General features: G+C 42.8%; 1 protein-coding gene across 14 annotated transcripts in view; it reads left to right on the top strand.

The window, feature by feature from the left end:
- The window catches only part of SRRM1 (serine and arginine repetitive matrix 1), a 72,944-nt gene extending 65,259 nt beyond the window's left edge, over positions 1-7,685 (top strand). For 10 of the 14 annotated variants that reach the window (XM_077481876.1, XM_077481877.1, XM_077481875.1 and 7 more), the window contains 6 exons: positions 71-112; positions 1,005-1,109; positions 1,218-1,688; positions 1,786-1,978; positions 6,139-6,351; positions 6,664-7,685. In XM_077481876.1, coding sequence (XP_077338002.1) covers positions 71-112; positions 1,005-1,109; positions 1,218-1,688; positions 1,786-1,978; positions 6,139-6,351; positions 6,664-6,768 — 1,129 coding nt within the window. In that variant the 3' untranslated portion in view covers positions 6,769-7,685. Of the gene's footprint in view, positions 1-70; positions 113-1,004; positions 1,110-1,217; positions 1,689-1,785; positions 1,979-6,138; positions 6,352-6,590 lie in introns of all 14 variants that reach the window. The other 4 variants (XM_077481878.1, XM_077481870.1, XM_077481873.1 and 1 more) reach the window with 3 other exon arrangements.
- Positions 7,686-22,348: the final 14,663 nt, after the last annotated feature.

The raw sequence follows: 22,348 nt of genomic DNA, 5'->3' as shown, positions 1-22,348 counted from the left end.
GAATGCAAGCTTTAATTTGTTTTTTAGGTTATAATGAGCTTGAAACTATTTATTTCCTTTTTGCTGTCAGGATGCAGACTGTGAAAAGGTGGCAGTCACCTCTTCTTAAAAGGTTGGTTTAGGCATGGCTATTGTCTTGCTGCAGGTGTAGGTAGTTTTTAGTGGCTGAGCAGACCACTCTGTTGCGTTTTTATGTAAAAAAGTATTGCCATCATTGCACTACTGCTGCAGCCTCTCCCCATCCCACCGCCTCTTCACAAACCACCGTTGGATCTTCTCCCCAAACCCACTGTCACAATAAAATTTAAAAAAAAATGTTTCGGCCCACCTGGCCATGTCATTCATTGACAGAGTTCTGTAAATGGGAGAACTTCGTTTATTCCTGTCATTGTGCAACTGGATGCTTGTACAAGGTAAGAGCAGACTGCTTATACTGACAGTCTGCAGGAGTCCTGCATTCTGCTGATCATGGGTGCAGAGATTTCCAGCCTCCTAGTTTAAAAAAAAAAAAACTTTTTTTTTTCCCCTGCAAAAAGATGTGCATTTTTTTTTTTTTTTAAAAAGGTGAACTTATTCTTTAACTTTGTATTTAATATTTTCCTGAACAGCAAGCATGGTAGCCAATATGTCCATTTGAGTGGAAGGTTCATTTTCACTAAATGGTTTGTTCTTTTACTCTGCATTCTTTTTCAAGCCTTGGGTCGTTTCATTGGCTCCTCCATTTTATTTTAGTAGTGTTGTCTTTTTATCTTTAAATTGGACATTCTTTGCAAATTATTAATCCTGCTTTCTGTTCTGTCTCCGGGACAGAAAGTGAAGTGAAATCTCCCCGCTGTAATACAGACAGCAAGAGAAAAATAAACCGAAAGGGATTTTAACTCTTTCCTACGCTACCCTTAACTATGACTTTACATACACTTTGAAGATTTATATTTACATTTTCTATAAGTTAGCACTGCTGCATTTTTTGTAAACTGAACAATTGTGTTTTTTCATTTCTACAGCAGAAGAAGGAGGAGTCCAACTCCACCTCCTGCCCGAAGAAGGCGCAGTCCTTCTCCTGCTCCACCTCCCAGGCGGCGCCGATCTCCATCTCCTCAAAGGCGCAGGTAAGATTATAAGGGAAACCAAAATTAATTCATTTCAGTTTTTTTTTCTTAATTCTTTTCAGTATGCCTCATTTCATGGAGTTTGACATTTTTTCCTTTACTTCATAGATCTCCATCACCTCACAGGCATTCCTCTACTCAAAGACGGTACTCGCCACCAATTCAAAGAAGATATTCCCCCTCTCCACCCCCAAAAAGGAGAACTTCTTCACCACTGCCCCAGCCTCCTCCAAAACGTAGAGTATCACAATCTCCTCCTCCATCAAAGCGCAGAGTATCACATTCACCTCCACAAAAACATAAAGGGTCACCTGGAGGAAAGCGACGCTCTCCATCACTATCCTCTAAACACCGTAAAGGAACTTCTCCTAGCCGGTCAGGGAGAGAAACCCGCTCCCCACCACAGACTAAACGTTCTTCACCTTCTCCACGTCCACGAGCAGCTCGAAGCTCTGAGAGTCCTCCAACTCACAGGAGAGGAGGGTCCTCATCTCCTCCCAGGAGGCAGCAGTCACCTTCACCAAGCACTAGGCCAATCAGACGAGTATCAAGGACTCCAGAACCGAAAAAACCTAAAAAGTAATTTTTTTTTATTCATTCTTTTTATGATATAAACATTCTGTTCTATAAATATTCACTCTAAACTATATATACTAATATTTGCTTTTTATCTTAGGGAATCTCCCAGTCCTCAACCTGCAGAAGGCTCATCATCGCGATCTGTTTCTGGATCCCCGGAGCCAGCGCCCATAAAACAAGTAGTCCCCCCATCCCGGTCTAGATCTCGTTCTCAATCTGGCAACTGGTCCCCAGCTCCAGCACCTGCTAAGAAGACCAAGAGTGCCACACCCAGCCCGTCTCCAGCTCAGGTATCTAAGCTGCACTGGCAAAAAAAAATACCTAAAATACAGAAGTGAAAACTGCTTGTGGGGTCTTTTAGGCCACTTAAATCCATAGTGTAAACTAGAGCTATGACAATTTTTTTCCCCATTATCCTTGTTGAATTTTGTTGTGCCATGAGGGCAGGTCTATGTATAGTGTACTAGAGGGCATGCCTGTTTATTATATCATGATCAGTAGCTCCTGTTGGACTCATTCAGCATCTCCAGAAACGTCAGATTCCTGTGTCTCCTGTTGAGCACTGTGGTGCCATCCTCTCACTACGCCCATGCAGGACACAGCATGTGGTGAGGGTTGCAGACATCTGACACTTGTCAGTCACTATATTTTTTTTCTTGTTTTTTTTGTATTGGTTAAAAGAAGTATGGGTTTCCTTTTTTCTGCTTGCATCTATTCTATGTGAGCTGCTAATATCTAAAAAAAAAAAAAAAAGCCCTCTAAGAAGTGCCCCCATTCTGTTTAAATCAAGCTAAATAACTGGGAGGGGCTACAGACTTTCATACAGCATCATACCGACAATGGTCTGGCTCTGGAGTCTGGATCCACCCATTTTCCTGTTATTTTGCTTGACTGATGTCCTTTGCTCATAAAATCAGAGCTAACATTGTGAATGGATCCTTTTATTAACTATCTGGCCTTATATATGAGGCAATGAAACCTTCCATTCACATCTGCTTGTATTTTCATTCTGAAGCACAGAGTTCCCTAGACATGGCCAGAACCTTGCTCCCCCATAATTGGTGTATTACCTGGTACCCCTATAACAATGATGTTTCAACATTGTAAATGGAGTATTACAGGGCCATCACATGCCATACAGGAGTACAGTGACAGAGGGATGATTTGTATGTACAAATAAGGAGACTCTTGGGACATATCGGGGGTCACTTTAGATGTAGGGGAAATGTCAGTCTCCCCTCCTATGTACTGTACACAGGTATGCTCCCTACACATAGCACTGTGCACATTTCAGAGAACAGAGACGGGGCACAGGTCATGCTCTTCTCCTCATATAACACAGTGCTATGTGTAGAGAGATTACCAGTGTTAAAATGGTTGTATACCCGCTGATGTTTTTTTTTTTTTTTTTTTTATCTTACCTGCAAAGGAAAAGGCATAATGAGCTAGTATGCACTGCATACTAGCTCATTATGAAATACTTAGTGCCTTGCGAAAGTATTCGGCCCCCTTAAACTTTTCAACCTTTTGCCACATTTCAGGCTTCAAACATAAAGATATAAAATTTTTATTTTTTTGAAGAATCACCAACAAGTGGGACACAATTGTGAAGTGGAACGAAATCTATTGGATTTTTGAAACTTTTAACTAATAAAAAAAATGAAAAGTGGGGCGTGCAAAATTATTCGGCCCCCTTGCGTTAATACTTTGTAGAGCCACCTTTTGCTGCGATTACAGCTGCAAGTCGCTTGGGGTATGTCTCTATCAGTTTTGCACATCGAGAGACTGAAATTCTTGCCCATTCTTCCTTGGGAAACATCTCGAGCTCAGTGAGGTTGGATGGAGAGCGTTTGTGAACAGCAGTTTTCAGCTCTTTCCACAGATTCAGGTCTGGACTTTGACTTGGCCATTCTAACACCTGGATACGTTTATTTGTGAACCATTCCTTTGTAGATTTTGCTGTATGTTTGGGATTATTGTCTTGTTGGAAGATAAATCTCCGTCCCAGTTTCAGGTCTTTTGCAGACTCCAACAGGTTTTCATCCAGAATGGTCCTGTATTTGGCTGCATCCATCTTCCCCTCAATTTTAACCATCTTCCCTGTCCCTGCTGAAGAAAAGCAGGCCCAAACCATGATGCTGCCACCACCATGTTTGACAGTGGGGGTGGTGTGTTGAGGGTGATGAGCTGTGTTGCTTTTACTCCAAACATATCGTTTTGCATTGTGGGCAAAAAGTTTGATTTTGGTTTCATCTGACCAGAGCACCTTCTTGCACGTTTGGTGTGTCTCCCAGGTGGCTTGTGGCAAACTTTAAACGACACTTTTTATGAATATCTTTGAGAAATGGCTTTCTTCTTGCCACTCTTCCATAAAGGCCAGATTTGTGCAGTGTACGACTGATTGTTGTCCTATGGACAGACTCTCCCACCTCAGCTGTAGTTCTCTGCAGTTCATCCAGAGTGATCATGGGCCTCTTGGCTGCATCTCTGATCAGTCTTCTCCTTGTCTGAGCTGAAAGTTTAGAGCAGGGATCTTCAAACTACGGCCCTCCAGCTGTTGTGAAACTACACATCCCATGAGGCATTGTAAAACTGACATTCACAGACATGACTAGGCATGATGGGAATTGTAGTTCCTGAACAACTGGAGGGCCGTAGTTTGAAGACCCATGGTTTAGAGGGACGGCCAGGTCTTGGTAGATTTGCAGTGGTCTGATACTCCCGTTTCAAAATGATCGCTTGCACAGTGCTCCTTGGGATGTTTAAAGCTTGGGAAATCTTTTTGTATCCAAATCCGGCTTTAAACTTCTCCACAACAGTATTACAGACCTGCCTGGTGTGTTCCTTGGTCTTCATGATGCTCTCTGCGCTTTCAACAGAACCCTGAGACTATCACAGAGCAGGTGCATTTATACAGAGACTTGATTACACACAGGTGGATTCCATTTATCACCATCAGTCATTTAGGACAACATTGGATCATTCAGAGATCCTCGCTGAACTTCTGGAGTGAGTTTGCTGCACTGAAAGTAAAGGGGCCGAATAATTTTGCACGCACCACTTTTCAGTTTTTTTATTTGCTAAAAAAGTTTAAAATATCCAATAGATTTCGTTTCACTTCACAATTGTGTCCCACTTGTTGGTGATTCTTCACAAAAAATTAAAATTTTATATCTTTATGTTTGAAGCCTGAAATGTGGCAAAAGGTTGAAAAGTTCAAGGGGGGCGAATACTTTCGCAAGGCACTGTACCTTAGAACGAAGCCCCGACATTTGGTCCAATCCACGCCGAGTAAGCTGACATGTTCCCTCAGCGTTTCTTCCGGGTATGGCGGCTCCGGCGCTGTGAGTGGCCGGAGCCGCGATATCGTCACTCCTGCGCATGCGTGCTGGAGATTTCTTCCCGCCAGGGTCCGTCGTCTGCCGGGCTTTCAGCTGGGAATCCCCTGTGCGCATGCTCTTCTACAGTCAGTGGCACATTGCGAGGGGAATATCTCCTAAACCGTACAGGTTTAGGAGATATTTATCTTACCTACAGGTAAGCCTTATTATAGGCTTTCCTGCAGGTAAAAGTCCCAAAAAGGACTATATAACCACTTTAAGATGAGGATGATACAGACTTTGAATGAGTGGGGGGGGGGGTACACTCCTACAGCTGCCTCCTCCAGCTTAAAATGAGGTAGGAGGTAGGCGTGGGGGAGCTGGAGGACGAGGACTGGGAGGATGCTTTTGCATCTTGTAAACTGGTCTCCCCAAAGCTATCTGAATTATGCAGTTGTATATACTTCACAAATCCTACATTACTCCTGGGTGCACGTTTTATCACTTCTTATGGACATGCCCGGTCATGTAAGGCTACTGGACACAGGTTGTGCAGTTCCTGCATGATCGCATGGGCTGACACTTGACCTTTTGCCCTGAGTGCTGTTTACTGGAAATATTACCTGGTCAAGAAAAGAATCATACAGGAGAAACTGTGGTCAGATCGATAGCAAGGGTATGTCTACAGACCTCCCCACTGACATTAAATGACTGGCTGTAAACCAGTCCTTACCTTATAAAAAAAAGTTTTATATAAACAGAAAATTCTCTGCCAAATACCACAAAATATGTGATAGTTGAACGTTACATTTACTTGTACAGAAGAAGAACCGGTAGTACACCGATTAGCTGCATTATAGACAATGTACTTTGCTTATTTGATCCACTGTCACTATTCTGAGACACTGAGAGCTTCAAATGCCAGTCTTTATTTACCACAAATGGATGCGCTGTAACTCCTATACTTCCTTAGTGTTGAATGTAGTTTAATGTGTTGAAAAATATTGAATTATTGTCTGTCTTCTGTGCGTGCCTTTCATTTTCCAATAAGTTTGTTGGATTAAAAAAAAAAAATGCTTACAGAGACCTGACACAGCCAGTGTTTTAAGTGTTCTATTTGTTTTTTGTAGACCTCTGATCAAGATGGTGGTGGAGGTAAAAAGAAAAAGAAGAAAAAGGACAAGAAACACAAAAAGGAGAAGAAGCACAAGAAACACAAAAAACATAAGAAAGAGAAGGCTGCAGCTGCTCCATCTCCTGCGTCTCCTCCATCTCCTCCATCTCCTGCATCTCCAGCATCTCCAGAACCTGGTGAACCAGATGCAGACATTGAAGCCAAGAAGGTGAGGCAGGCGCATGTTTGCTGAGGCTTCACATTACGCACACTACCATTCAAAATCCATCCAGCTCCCGAAACTTGCATTTCCCCAGGTTCCCGAAACTTATGGCCACGTCTGCATATAAGGATATGCTGTACCCTGTAGTCGCAGTTAATTATGGGGGTGGGAGACATATGGGAGCCCCATTACCAAGTTTCGGTAGCAAATCACTGTTCTGCCTCCTTTTCTGTCTTCTGCTGCAGCGTAATAAAAATTCTGCTGATGCCGGGCGTGTACCTCCCTAAACAAAAATCCTGTACATTTCCCCCCCACCAGGAGACTGAAAGTGATGGCGATGGAAATCTAGACGATCTGGAGAAGCATTTACGAGAGAAGGCTCTGCGTTCCATGAGAAAAGCGCAGGTTTCCCCTCAGCCCTAGTGGTTGTTCGCTTTCCAGTTACAATAATGTAAATTTTATATAGGGTTTTTTTTTTTTTTTTTTTTTTTTTTCTCTCAGATGGCTGAAAGGAAACATTTGTCTGCCATTGCTTTTGACTACTGAAAATCCTGGTTGCCAGACTTTTGTGCTGTACCTCTGGAGTCACTAATTAAAAGCAAGCATGCAGATCAGAAGTTTTGATGTTCCTCTAATTGCACTTGTGCATACTTGTTCCAATCCATACTGAATCTAAAGGATCAGCATGACAGCCTGGCAACTGGCATTTTCAGGTGGTCTAAACTGGCAGCCTTTGAATTTCTGTCATGATGGGTTTCTTTTATTGCACGGAAGTTTTTTCCAATTGTTAATAGAGGAGGTTTTGCTTTGTTATCCTATAAATCATCCACACATTGACTCAAAGAGTTTGACAACTGCAGCCGCAAAAGATGCGGTTGGACTGTGCGGTCTTAGGCCCCTTACTGTATTAGTTCATTCCTGTTCTGTCAGGAATGAAATTTTGATGCGTTAAAACAGGTTTTTCTCCTGATGTGTGCTTTTAATATCTTCCATTGTCTTGCCATTTATTTCCAGATTGAATAAATTTTACAGGCCATTTATTTTCATAACCATATGTGAAGAGCATACTGATTTGTAATGGTTAAGGAGGTGAATGCAATACATTAGTATGTAAGGGGTAACAGTTGTGGTGTAATGCGGCTTTGTTGCTCTGTATACCTTTTTGTATGTGGCCACAAAAAAAAAAAAAAAACAAAAAAAACAAGTTTACCTCTGGGTCTGTTGTATTCATCAAATGTCCTTTTCACCACAGTGTTGTGGATAAGTTTTTTTCATTTGAAAAGATAACTTGGAACACTGGAATTTCATGACTATGTTATTAAAGGTTTTTTTTAAGGGTTTGGGTCTCGTCTGATTTTCTTTTTGCTTTCATTCTTTCAGACAGGTATCAATTTGTATTGTATGATATTTATACACGCACAGCCAATTCTGTTCATGTAGCTTTATTAGTTTGACAACATAAATGTTATTAACCTTTAGAAATGTGCACACAGCTAAGGCCTCTTTCACACTTGTGCAACTTTTCCTGCAACTTGGGACTACAAATTCGCATGACAAGTCGTATCTCTTTATTTCCTGTGGGTACCATTCATATCTTTGCGACTCTAAATTAGTCCCTGTACTACTTTGGTCTGACTTTAATGCGACTTAGTCCATAGACTTCAAGATAACACAGGCATTGCTTCAAGTCGCTTCAAAATCGTGTGACTTTCAAGTCGCACAAGCGTGAAAGGGGCCTAAAGGGAATCTTCATGATTTTTGTCAGTTCATTGAAGCCTATTTCAGCATTTCAGGCTGAAAAGAGCCCATTAGATTATTGGATTTTTTTGGAATAAAAATGTTCAGGATCACTTATTTGCTGCCAATATTAAAGAATAAATCTCCCTGTACAATGGTATATTTAAGATCAAACCTTTAGACCTCTTTCACACTGGAGGCGTATTTCAGGTGCTTTAGCGCTAAAAATAGCACCTGAAAAATACCTCCTCTGCAATCCCAGTGTGAAAGCCAGAGTGCTTTCACACTGAGTTGTTGCACTGGCAGGATGCTAAAGTCCTGCTAGGAGCTTCTTTGAGACGCTTTAGAAGAGGTGTATACACCGCTCCTAAAGCAGCCCCTGCCCATTGAAATCAAAGGGCGGCGCCGCTGTGTAGGCATTATTAACCCCTTCATCTGCTGCTAGCAGGGGTTAAAAGCACCCCACTAACGGCTGCAAAGCACTTCAAAAGCAAAGGTAAAGCGCTGCTAAAAATAGCGCTTTACTGCTGACACCCGCACACTGTCATTGTAAAAAGGGCTCTTAGGGTGGCTTCACATTGCCCTGCTCCCCTTTGGCCATAGACCTGTTATGTCCTGTGACATTTGGTGCATTTTCTGAAAACACAGCAAAACCACACGACCTAATATAATGTGGCAAAGCACAGCTAACCTGCACTAAAACCATGGGTTCACTGTGGCCAAAGTGCAACCACGCTTTACCTGTCTCCTGTTGTCTAGTAAGTGCCATGTTTGCATTGTTCACTGTGTCAGCCAGTTCTGTTCTGTCGGATAAAGACGTGCAGTTGTTTTACGCATTGGATGAATTGCACACACTAAGCAATTAGGATTGCCTGCAAACATGCCTGTTTGTGTAAATAATTGGCCAACTGTGGAAAAAAGCAGATAAGTCAGGAGCTTCAGTTCACGTTTCACATCACACACCAACATGAAGTAAAAAAATAAAATAAAAATTGCTGATCAGAGATGTTCATGACAACAGTCTAGACCAGGGATCTTCAAACTACGGCCCTCCAGTTGCGGAACTGCACGTCCCATGAGGCATTGTAAAACTCTGAAATTTACAAACATTACTAGGCATGATGGCAGTTGTAGTTCCTGAAGAACTGGAGGGCCATAGTTTGGAGACCCCTGGTCTAGACTTTATGTAGAATGCTGAGAAACTCTTAAAACCGCTAGTGAGCTTCTGTTGTGCAGATTGAACCAACTTATTAATGAGGTTGGGAAGGAAGTCTATACTAATTATAGCTGACAAAAAGGGTATGGTTACTCAGCTAAACACCTATTTTAAAATGTTGGGAGCAGAAAGCATGTCAGATTGTACATTTGAACCTAGAGGTGAATGGGCTAAATCAATGAAAGGCCATGTTGGGTTCTTCTCCTGTCAGTCATAAAAACAGGAGGCTGAAGCTGCTGTGGGCACAGGCTCACCAAAACTGGACAGTTGCAAAGTCAAATCAAGACATTCAGATTTGTTTTGTGAACATGACAAGTTCGTTGTTCAGTTGCTCTGAGTCACTAGATCTGAATCCAAAAAGAAAAACTTTAGAAAGTGGTAGATGAGCTATGCTGTGTAAATGTACAGCTAATCCGCTAACATGTTATGCATCCAAGTCACTATGGAGCAGAATGCCAGGAAGATCTGAGGCTATCCATGTATTTAAAAATTGGTGAATGTGTATCAGAGCTTTCCGGAATCATTTTAGATGTGCATGATTCTAGCACAGAGTGTTGCCCTTTAATAGTAGAGTGATTCTTAATCCATTCCTAAGTTAATATACTGATTAAACTGTTTTTGTCTGAATAGTTAGGGCTTATGAGTCCCACATTAAAACTTACATGGGCCACATAACTAGCAGGCCTGTAGTGTTTACAGATGGGTATCAGAGCTTTTAGCAGCATATTTGACAATCCTATTCACACTTGCAATTTGGGGTACTTTGTGATCACCCATGGGAAACTCAGTAGGGATCTATGTTAGTGGTGCACTGAAAATTATGGGCTGAAAGCGGTGTGTTTTCATTTGGCTGAATGAAGAAAAAAAACACATGAAATAGCTGATACTGAAAGAGGCGTGGTCTGCCTCGGGTGCTGCCCATGCCACCACTCCCTCCTCCACTCGCCACTGAGCTGAATTGCCCGGCGGTCACAGTAACAATGTCCCGCCTCCATGTTATAGACGGCACACTGATCCAATGGTGGGACATTGTATCAGCATGACTTGATTACAGGAGGCGGGACATTGTTATTGCAGCCCGGGCAATTCAAATCCAGTTCCGTGACACACGGAGATCGCTGCTGATGTGGGCACAGGCAGGCTGCACGTGATGGGCACTGATAAAGCTGCTCGGCATACATGATGGGCACTGATAGGGCTGCTGGGCACTGGCAAGCCGTACATGGACACTGGTGGGGCTGGCAAGCTGCATATGACAGGCACTGGTGAGGCTGCTGGGCACAAGCAGGCTGCGTTGATCTCTTGTATAATGTTTGCAGTCTCTGACCATCTCTGGTATCGTGGCTGCTGTCTCTGACCATCTCTTGTATCATATATGCTAGTGGTGCATCGAATGGAAATTTTGTTAATGCTATTAGCAATGTGTTTAAGAAATTGCAGACATGATACAAGAGATGGTCAGAAACTACAGACTTCAAGAAAAATGCACTTTCTTAAAGGTGCCAATAATTGTCAACAGTAAATTCATATTAATTTAAATTTGATATTAAAATGTTTTACTATAATACAATAATGTATATAAAAAACTGTCCATTTTGGTTTTCGGCCTAGTGTGTTTTTGTGTTCGGTATCAATTTTGGCACCAAAAAAACAATTTGGTGCTTCCCTAATCTATGTGATTCGGTGCGGGTGGGAAGCCCTATGAAAGCAATGGGAGCCTGACAGCACCTTCAGCTATTCCCACTTGGGTGTTCACATAGCGGTTTCCTCAGGAGATATTCCCTGAAATCAGAGTTTGCAACTAGAGCTAATCATTCACTGGTAATCGCTGCATGAGTAATTGTATGCAAATAGCTGCTGGTGTTGTCAGGGTCCTATATTAGGCTGTTAACCGGTAATGGAAATGTGGTGCTGCTTTGACTACAAGGGAAAGCAATCCTGTGTCCACCACTTTGGAGTGGAGAGGATCACCTTCCCTGGCCTGCATTCAAACAACTGTTGACCAAAAGGATGGAGCCTATTAACTGCATAACCACTGTTATTGGAATGAATGTCAGTCTCAGGGGTTAAATACATCATTGGCTACCAATGAATACAAAAAGTGTGTGTATGGGGCTGGTCACAGGAATCCATGTATGTGAAGAACCACACACACGTCACAAGAAGTGCGGTTCTGGCATATAATACAATAACCAGTTCCATGAAAATAAAACTTCAAAAAGCACTCAAAGTATAGGCAAAAATGCAAATCTGCACAAATCTACACCCCCCCCCCCCCCAAATGTATTCTAATCCCGATTAAAAGCAAAGTGGGAAAAAAAAAAATCAATGATTTGCAAATGAATAGTAAAAGGAATCCCCAAAACACCCTATACCTACAATGGATATAAAAAGTCTACACACCCCTGTTAAAATGTCAGGGTTCTGTGATGTAAAAAAACAAAGCTAAATCATTTCAAAACTTTTTCCACCTTTTAATGTGACCTATAATCTGTGCAACACAAGTGAAAAATGTTTGGGGGGGGTATAAAATGTGAAACTAAATGTAATATGGTTACATAAGTGTGCATGCCCTCTTATAACTGGGGATGTAGCTGTGTTCAGAATTAAGCAATCACATTTAAACTCATGTTAAATAGGAGTCCGTACTCACCTGCCATCATTTTAAAGTGACTCTGATTAACCCTGCACAAAGTTCAGCTGTTCTAGTAGGTCTTTCCTGACATTTTCTAAGTCCCATCCTAGAGCAAAAGTCATGGTCGGCAGAGAGCTTCCAAAGCATCAGAGGGATCTTATTGTTAAAAGGTATAGGTCAGGAGAAGGGTACAAAAGAATATCCAAGGCATTAGCTATACAATGGGACACAGTGAAGACAATTGTCAAGTGGAGAAAATATGGCACAATTGTGACATTACCAAGAACTGAACATCCCTCCCTAATTTTCGAAAAGACTAGAAGAAAACTGGTCAGGGAGGCTGCCAAGAGGCCTACAGCATCATTAAAGGAGCTGCAGGAATATCTGGCAAGTACTGGCTGTGTGGTACATGTGACAACAATCTCCCGTATTCTTGATATGTCTGGGCTGTGGGGTAGAATGGCAAGACGGAAGCCTTTTCTTGTGAGGAAAAACATCCAAGCCCAGCTAATTTTTGCAAAAACACATCTGAAGTCTCCCAAAAGCAGGTGGGGGAAATGTGTTCTGGTCTGATAATACCAATGTTGAACTTTTTGGCCATGATTCCAAAAGATATGCTTGGAGCAAAAACACACTACACATCACCAAAAGAACATCTTACCCACAATGAATGAGGGAATTATGCACAGTTCCAAATACCAGTCAATATTTGCACAAACACTTCAGGCTCCTGCTAGAAAGCAGCTGAATTTGAAGAGGAACTTCATCTTTCAGCATGACAATGACCCAAAGCATACCTCCAAATCAACAAAGGAATTGCTTCACCAGAAGATGATTAAAGTTTTGGAATGGCGCAGACCTGAATCCAACTGAAAAATCTCTAGGATGATCTGAAGAGCACAGGGGATGCATGCACAAACTGCCAGATTTTAAGTGTTTTTGCAAAGAAGAGTGGGCAAATATTTCAATATGAAAGACCAGGATTCAATAAATGGGAGAACTCAATAAATATGTTCTGATAACATAGCTCTGGGTCCAGGCATAGGGAGTGGTGGTGGTAACCCCAAGGGAAGTAAATAAAGCTATTCATGATAGCGGGTAAGTTCCCACTCAAGGTTCAAACCCCTGGGGATATGGGTGCCTAATTTAAATATCCAGTAGACCGCCCTCTTACAAAGGAGGAAAAACTGATCGCCACCACAGGCAGGACAGTCTACCCTCTGTACCCTAAAGATTTTTAGATTTTGGTAATGGAACAGATTAAAATATTTAGCTAGGTTAGAATTTTTGTTCTTTTGTCAGAGAAGTGATCTTTTATTCTATCACTCAATCTTCTGGTTGTCCTACCTACTGAATGTTGCACTCCGTACACGTGACTTCCACCGAATTAACCACTTGACCACTGGGCACTTAAACACCCTTAATAACCAGACCAATTTTCAGCTTTCGGTGCTCTCACATTTTGAATGACAATTACTCAGTCATGCAACACTGGACCTATATGAAATTTTTGTCCTTTTTTTTCACACAAATAGAGCTTTCTTTTGGTGGTATTTAATCACCGCTCGGTTTTTTATTTTTTGTGCTATAAAAGAAAAAATACAGAAAATTCTGTAAAAAAAAAGAATTTTTCTTTGTTTCTGTTATAAAATTTAGCAGATTAGTAATTTTTTCTTCATAAATTTTGGCCAAAATTTATACTACTACATATCTTTGGTAAAAATAAGTACAAATTGGTGGATATTATTTGGTCTTTGTGAAAGTTAGAGTCCACAAGCTATGGTGCCAATATCTGAAAATTGATCACACCTGAAGTACTGACGGCCTATTTCAATTCTTGAGACCCTAACATGCCAGAAAAGTACAAATACCCCCCAAATGACCCCTTTTTGGAAAGAAGACATTCCAAGGTATTTAGTAAGAGGCATGATGAGTTTTTTGAAGTTGTCATTTTTTCCCACAATTCTTTGCAAAATCAAGATTTTTTTTTACTTTTTTTTTTTTCACAAAATTGTCATATTATCAGTTTATTTCTCACACACAGCATATGCATACCACAAATTACACCCCAAAACACATTCTGCTATTACTCCCGAGTACGGCGATACCACATGTGTGAGACTTTTACACAGTGTGGCCACATACAGAGGCCTAACATGCAGGGAGCACCATCAGGCGTTCTGGAGCACCCAGGACAATTCTGACATTTCTCTCCTACATGTAAAAATCATCATTTATTTGCTAGAAAATTACATAGAATCCCAAAACATTATATATGTTTTTTTTAGCAAACACCCTGGAGAATACAATGGTGGTCGTTGCAACTTTTTATCTCGCACGGTATTTGCGCAGCAATTTTTCGAATGCTTTTTTTTGGAAAAAAAACAGCTTTGTGCTTAAAAAAAAAACAAAACACAGTAAAGTGTTTTTACAATTGCATAATGTGAAAGATGAAGTTACGCTGAGTAAATAGATACCTAACATGTCACTCTTCAAAATTGCACACGCTCGTGGAATGGCGCCAAACGTCGCTACTTAACCACTTCCCACCCGGCCAATGCATATATACGGCCGGGTGGGAGCCGTCTACTCCTGATAGGACGTTCCTGAACGTCATTCAGAAGTAGCGGGATCGCGCGCGCGTGTGCCCGCGCAACGGCGCGATCCCGATGTGCTCGTGTCACCCGGACACGGCACATCTGAGATCGGCAGGAGGGCTCTGTGATTGGCCCTCCTGATCACATGACGGCCGTGTCCAATCACGGCCGTCATGTGATGTAAACAAACAGCCGGTTGCTAGGCAATCGGCTCTCCTCTCCTCACACGGAAGTCATCGCTGAGGAGAGGAGAACGCTGCAGCCGGCTGATGATCAGTGAGTATGGGCTGCTTTTTACAGCTTTTTACTCACTGATCATCAGTCTAGTGTCAACACACAACACACCACACAGTACAAACACAGTCCCCACATATGTCCCCAAACCACACATGTCCCCAAAACATACATGTCCCCAAATAATAAAAACACATGTCCCTAATAATAAAAACATGTCCCCCACATATGTCCCACTAAAATCACATGTCCCAATGATTATCTGCACACATATGTACGTGATCACCTGCACACATATGTACATGATCATTTGCGTACATATGTCCGTGATCACACAAACCAATTATTATACAGTTAACGGATTTTTTTTTACCAAAAACATGTAGCAGAATACATTTTGGCTTAAATTTATGACAACATTTTATTTTATTGGATTTCTTTTCAAATAGAAAAAAGAAAATATTGTTTTTTTTCCAAATTTCCGCTTTTTTTGTGCTTATATCGCAAAAAATAAAAAACGGAGTCGTGAATAAATAACACCAAAATAAAGCTCTATTTGTGCGAACAAAATGATAACAATTTCATTTGGGTACAGTGTAGCATGACCGCGCAATTGTCACTGAAAGCGCGAGAGCGATGAAAGCTGAAAATTGGGCTGGGAAGGAAGGAGGTGAAAGTGCCCTGTATTGTAGTGGTTAAAAATCCCCAAAGGCGACGATTAAATTTTTTTTTACTGGTTATATGTTTTGAGTTACAGAGGAGGTCTAGGGCTAGAATTATTGCTCTTGCTCTAACGTTCGCAGCGATACCTCACATGTGTGGTTTGAACACCGTTTTCATATGTGGGCGGGACTTACGTATGCGTTCGCTTCTGCATGCGAGCATATGGGGACAGGGGCGCTTTAAAAAAAAAAATTTATTGTTCATTTTACTTTATTTATTTTAGTTTGACATTTTTTTCCCCAAAAATAAATTTTTGGATCACTTTTATTCCTATTACAAGGAATGTAAACATCCCTTGTAATAGGAATATGGCATGACAGGTCCTCTTTACAGTGAGATATGGGGTCAATAAGACCCCGCATCTCACCTCTAAGCTGGGAAGCCTGAAAAAAAAAGATTCTGGCTTTGATCATATTGGCGAGTCGGTAGAAGCACCGGAGGGTGGCGGGAGGGGGGGGGGGGGAATGTCTATGGCTGGGTATTGCAGGTATCACCGACTATGGCTGGGTATCTCCGAGTATGACTGGGTATCTCAGAGTATGGCGTTGCAGAGTATTGCGTTGCAGAGCATTGCAGGGTATTGGCGGGTGTTGCAGAAGTGTAGCAGGTTATTGCAGAGCGTTGCAGGGTATTGGCGGGTGTTGCAGGGTATTGGCGGGTGTTGCAGAGTGTTGCAGGGTGTTGCAGAGTGTTGCAGGGTATTGGCAGGTGTTGCAGGGTATTGGCGGGTGTTGCAGAGCATTGCAGGGTATTGCAGAGTGTTGCAGGGTATTGCAGAGTAATGGCAGGGAATTGAGGGGTTAAATTTCGGTGAGCAGCGATGTGGGCACTGCAGATGCAGCCCACAGCGCTGCTGACACCGATCTCTTCCCCCTCCGCTGTACCGATCAGTACAGAGAGGGGGAGGGAGGAACTGGCGTCATATGACGCCGGTTTGTTTACAAGTGATCACTCTGTCATTTGACGGAGCGATCACGTGGTAAACGGCCGCGATGGTCACGGATGCTCTCGAGTGCGCGCCCGAGAGCGGAATTCTTAAACAACCGCCCTGTAGCCGTCATTCGGCTATGGGCCGGTTGTTAAGTGGTTAAAGTGGTTCATTCTGGAAGGAGTATCCTATATTTTACCTCATAACTACCATATTTATTGGCATATAACATGCACCCCAATTTAAGAGGCAAGTTTCAGGAAAAAAAAAAAAAACTTAAAAAAAAATAAACCATGGTAGAGATACCCTCCTGTTCATACGAAATAAAATAAAAATAAGCACTTAATATATTTATCACCCATAGAGGCCCCCAGGTTCTGTATGTACCATGTCTCATTAAAGAGAAAGTACTGTATTTATCGGCGTATAACACGCACTTTGTAATTACTGATGGGTTATAGGGTATCACTAGGTGATTGGACACTGGCACACCCTAGACAGGAAGTTCAATCCCCCATATAACCCCTCCCCCTACTGGAGGTACCTCAGTTATTTCGCCAGTGTCTTAGATCTTGGTCAAAAGTAAAGATGTGCTGTGCTGAGCTCCACTGGAATATTCTTACTGGGGCGAGCTATGCGATCGGATCCATTCAAAGTGTCTTTTCCAGACCGAATTGGATGGTACCCGGGCCTCGTGTTTGAAGAAACAAGGTTTTACCTGTAACGCTTCTCTTTTTAAAGAGCTGGACCCTGGGATCCAGTATTTGTTTTTTTTCAGCCATATTCCTGGCAGGGTGCTTTACGGGCCCAGAACTGCAGATACACCTATTCAAGGGGGCCCCAGTCTCTGAGGGTTTTTTTTTCCTAACGGAGCCAACCGTGAGTCAGTGCATTTTTTTGTGTGGTACCTCTACCTTTTGTTGCTTTGCACTATGGGTAAACGAGGTACAAGTACCCCGAAGAATAGGGGCTCTAAGGGGTCCCCTTCAGGCTCTGAGGACCCTCCTCTGCAGCACCTTCCCCTCCTGCAGGACCCGGGGAGGCTGGTCCAGGACCGGGAGGGCCTTACCCATCAACATTCTGGAGATCTGTGTGGCGTATCTAGCCCTAAAAGCCTGGACACTCAGGTTGCAGGGTTGCCCTGTCAGGATCCAGTCAGACAATGCCACAGCAGTGGCTTATATCAATCACCAAGGGGGCACCAAGAGTCATGCAGCTCAGGAAGAAGTACACAAGATCTTAATCTGGGTAGAAAGACATGTGCCATGCATATCAGCAGTCTTCATTCCGGGGGTAGAGAACTGGCAGGCGGACTACTTAATCCGCCAGCAGTTAGTGCCAGGGGAATGGTCTCTCCACTCCGACGTCTTTTTGGCCATATGCTAGAGATGGGGTGTTCTGGATGTAGATCTCTTTGCGTCCAGGTTCAACAACAAGGTCAACAACTTTGTGTCAAGAATGAGGGATCCTCTTGCATGCGGGACTGATGCGTTGGTTACCCCATGGCATCAGTTCTCTCTGATTTATGTGTTCCCTCCTATTCTGCTACTGCCAAGACTGCTTTGCAGGATCAGGCAGGAAAAAAAGTCAGTGCTTCTGGGGGCCCCAGCATGGCCTAGAAAAGCTTGGTATGCAGAAATAGTGAAGATGGCGGTGGGCTCTCCTTGGACCCTACTGTCCCATCCAGACCTGTTATCCCAGGGATCTGTATTCCACCCTACCTTATGAGCGCTAAATTTAACGGTTTGGCTATTGAAACCCACATTCTGAAGAATCGTGGGCTTTCGGCCCTGTGATCTCTACCTTGATTAATGCAAGAAAGCCAGCTTCCAGGATGATTTATGAAGAGTCTGGAAAGCATATGTCTCCTGGTGTGAATCCAGGGGTTGGCACCCCAGAAAATATGTCATAAGCAGAATCCTCGAATTTCTGCAAAATGGGTTAGAGATGAAACTGGCCTTGAGTACCATCAAGGGCCAAGTCTCGGCCTTATCGGTTCTGTTTCAACGTCCACTTGCTTCACATTCTTTGGTCCAAAGCTTTATACAAGGGGTAACGCGCCTTAATCCTCCATTTAGAGTGCCTCTGAACCCCTGGGATTTGAATTTGGTTCTGTCAGCTTTACAGAAACAGCCTTTTGAACCGATACATCAGATTCCCTTAGTTCTGTTGACAAGGAAATAAATTTTTCTGGTGGCCATTTCTTCTGCCAGAAGAGTATCAGAATTAGCGTCTCTCTCTTGTAAAGAACCGTATCTGATAATGCACAAGGATAGAGTGGTGTTACGCCCTCTTCCTAGTTTTCTACCGAAGGTGGTCTCAGGTTTTCATCTAAACCAAGATATTGTTCTGCCTTCCTTTTTTTTTTTTCAAAATCCCTGTTCTACGGGAAGAGAAGTCACTACATTCTTTTGATGTAGTGAGAGCAGTCAAAGCCTATCTGGAAGCGACGGCTCAGGTTCGCAAAACGGATGTTTTGTTCGTGTTGCCAGATGGTCTTAAGAGAGGACAGGCAGCATCAAAATCTACCATTGCTAAATGGATTCGACAAGTAATTGTTCAAGCTTATGGTTTGAAGCAAAATATTCTGCCTTTTCAGATCAAGGTGCACTCCACTAGGGCTATTAGTGCTTCGTGGACGGTGCATCACCAGGCCTCCATGGCTCAAATCTGCAAGGCCGCAAATTGGTCAATCCATACATTCACCAAATTGTATCAGGTGGATGTGAGAAGGCATGAGGACTTTGCTTTTGGGCATAGTGTGCTGCAGGCAGCAGTACAGGGTTCTCAGGTCTGAGTACACCCTATGTTGTGTGGTTCCCCTCCCCTCAGATAGCATTGCTCTGGGACATCCCACCAGTAATTACTGAGTCTCTGTGTCCCGTGATGTACGAGAAAGAAAATAGGATTTTTATAACGGCTTATCTGTAAAATCCTTTTCTTTTGAGGTACATCATGGGACACAGAGGTCCCTCCCCTCTTCTAATACACTTATATTGCTTTGCTACAAAACTGAGGTACCTCCAGTAGGGGGAGGGGTTATATGGGGGATTAAACTTCCTGTCTAGGGTGTGCCAGTGTCCAATCACCTAGTGATACCCTATAACAGTGATGGCGAACCTTGGCACCCCAGATGTTTTGGAACTACATTTCCCATGATGCTCCACTACACTGGAGAGTGCATGAGCATCATGGGAAATGTAGTTCCAAAACATCTGGGGTGCCAAGGTTCGCCATCACTGCCCTATAACCTACCACCAGTAATTACTGAGTCTCTGTGTCCCATGATGTACCTCAAAAGAAAAGGATTTTACAGGTAAGCTGTTATAAAAATCCTATTTTTTCCCCTGAAAATAGGTGAAAAATCGCAGGTGTGTGTTATACGCCGATAGTGTACCCTGCGATTTCCCCCCTATTTTCAGGGGGAAAAAGTGTGTGTTATACGCCGATAAATACGGTACTTTCTCTTTAATGAGACATGGTACATACAGAAACAGGGGGCCTCTATTGGTGATACATTTTCCCCCACCTATGCTAATTAATACATGGGGTTGTGTGAAGAATAATGTGTTTGCAATGCATATAACCCATATAGCAGGAATATGCAATTAGCGGACCTCCAGCTGTTGCAGAACTACAAGTCCCATGAGGCATAGCAAGACAGCCACAAGCATGACACCCAGAGGTAGAGGCATGATGGGACTTGTAGTTCTGCAACAGCTGGAGGTCCGCTAATTGCATATGCCTGCCATATAGGGATTCCATCATCACATACTTTTGATATATTTATGACCGTCATGGACTGCAACCTACCCACCATTGAAATTGTAAACTATTTACACATCAATCCTTTAAATCTGAGGGTGTTAAAATCAATTACTTGCATATCACCTTGTCTGGTTCAGTTGGGGACAACACTGACAATATGTGCGTATAGAAAGCCCACTTCAAAGAAATATATACTGTTGCATGCATCTAGTTGCCACTCCCCTCATACTATTAGGGCAATTTATCCATGTCAGACATAATTGTTCTAGTTTGACTGACTGATAAGGAAGCTGCCTCACTGAAACAGAGATTTTGTGGACGGAGTTACAAAAAATCTAGTGTTAAACAAGCTTGCTTAGATGCCAGGAATCTTAGCAGAAACACTCTACTGACAAATCAATCCCCTAAGCAAGCTGGAACCATTGACATACCTGTTTTTTCCCCACACGATATACACTCACTGCCACTTTATTAGGTACACCTGTTTAATTGCTTGGTAACACAAATTGCTAATCAGCCAATCACACTGTAGAAACTCAGCGCATTTAGGCATCTAGACGTGATGAAGATGACTTGCTAAAATCCAAACTGAGCATTAGAATGGGGAAGAAAGGAGATTTAAGTGGCTTTGAACGTGGTATGGAGTATTTCAAAAACTGCTGATCTACTGGGATTTTCACTCACACCCATCTCTAGGGTTTACAGAGAATGATCTGAAAAATAGAAAATATCCAGTAAGCGTCAGTTTGGATGAAAATGCCTTGTTGATGTTATAGGAGAATTAGTAGTGGTTTGAGATGATGGAAAAGCAACAGTAACTCAAATACCCACTCATTACAACCAAGGTATGCAGAATACCATCTCTGAACGCACAACACATCAAACCTTGAAGCAGGTGGGCTACAGCAGCAGAAGACCACACCAGGTGGCACTCCTGTGACCTAAGAACAAGAGGCTAGGGCTACAATTCATGCAGGCTCACCAAAATTGGACAATAGAAGATTGGAAAAACATCTGGTCTGATGAGTCTCGATTTCAGCAGTGACATTCAGATGGTAGGGTTAGAATTTATGCGTAAACAACATGAAAGCGGGACGCATGTGCGGCTTGCAAAGATGGAGGAGGCTTAGGATCTGAGCTCCAATCTCTGCCTGCACATCCGAACCTCCCGCTCCACATCTATAGCAGCTACAGACTCGGGAGATATCTCATCCGCTCAGGGAACCTCTCAGCTACCCCCCTGATCGATATATGGGTAAGATCGGTGATCAACGGCACATATACCAGAGGCAAGTCTCACAGGTCGCAATCTGTCCCATCCATATTAATAAAGAAAAAAGTCAAGAACGCCCTGACTAATCCTAATCCCCCCACCCTCACCCCCCGGGTTGTAACCCTTTGAACAAAAAGGATATATTAGAAAAGGACAGGAAATTTCCAAAAAGATATTCTTCAAGGAGGGTATACCGGATATAACAAGATTTTATTGATAGCTCTCACCACAGATAACGGAAAATTGTATACTTACCTTTCCGTAATTTTCCTTTCCTGTCGCATCTTCATGGCAGCATACACTCTGGGTTGTGACTCCGCCTCCACAACCTGATAGGACCACATAACTATAAGATGATGATACGGCCCCCGCCCCAGCATTCTCCGTATATATAAATCACCTCAAGCGGGTGGGACATTGTATGCTGCCATGAAGATGCGACAGGAAAGGAAAATTACAGAAAGGTAAGTATACAATTTTCCATTTTCCTGTCACATCATTGCAGCATACACTCTGGGGAATAACTCGCAGACTGGGTGGGATTGCAAGAAAATACATTTATTAACAAGGAACAGAAGAGTTGGCCTGAATAATGGCCCTTCCAAAATCTACTGTTGAAAGCCGTGCAGAATCCACCCTATAACGTGAAATGAAGGTGTTTCTGGAAGACCAGGTGGCCGCTTTACAGATAGTCTCCGCCGAGACCCTACAATAGGCTGCCCAAAAAGTTGCCACTGCCCTGGTGGAATGTGCCTTTAAGCCCTCCGGAATCTGTAATTTACTCAGTAAGTAAGCCTTCTTGATTGCTTTAACCAGCCATGAAGCGATGGTACAAGCCGATGACGCCTGACCTTTCCTAGGGCCATATGGAAGAATCAAGAGGTTCTCCGAT

Source organism: Lithobates pipiens, unplaced genomic scaffold (assembly GCF_037356315.1).
Source record: "Lithobates pipiens isolate NorthernLeopardFrog02 unplaced genomic scaffold, aLitPip1_a1.2 Scaffold_16, whole genome shotgun sequence".
Classification (NCBI taxonomy): domain Eukaryota; kingdom Metazoa; phylum Chordata; class Amphibia; order Anura; family Ranidae; genus Lithobates; species Lithobates pipiens.
Note: the sequence above shows the minus strand (reverse complement) of the source record. Positions and strands in the feature narration are given on the sequence as shown.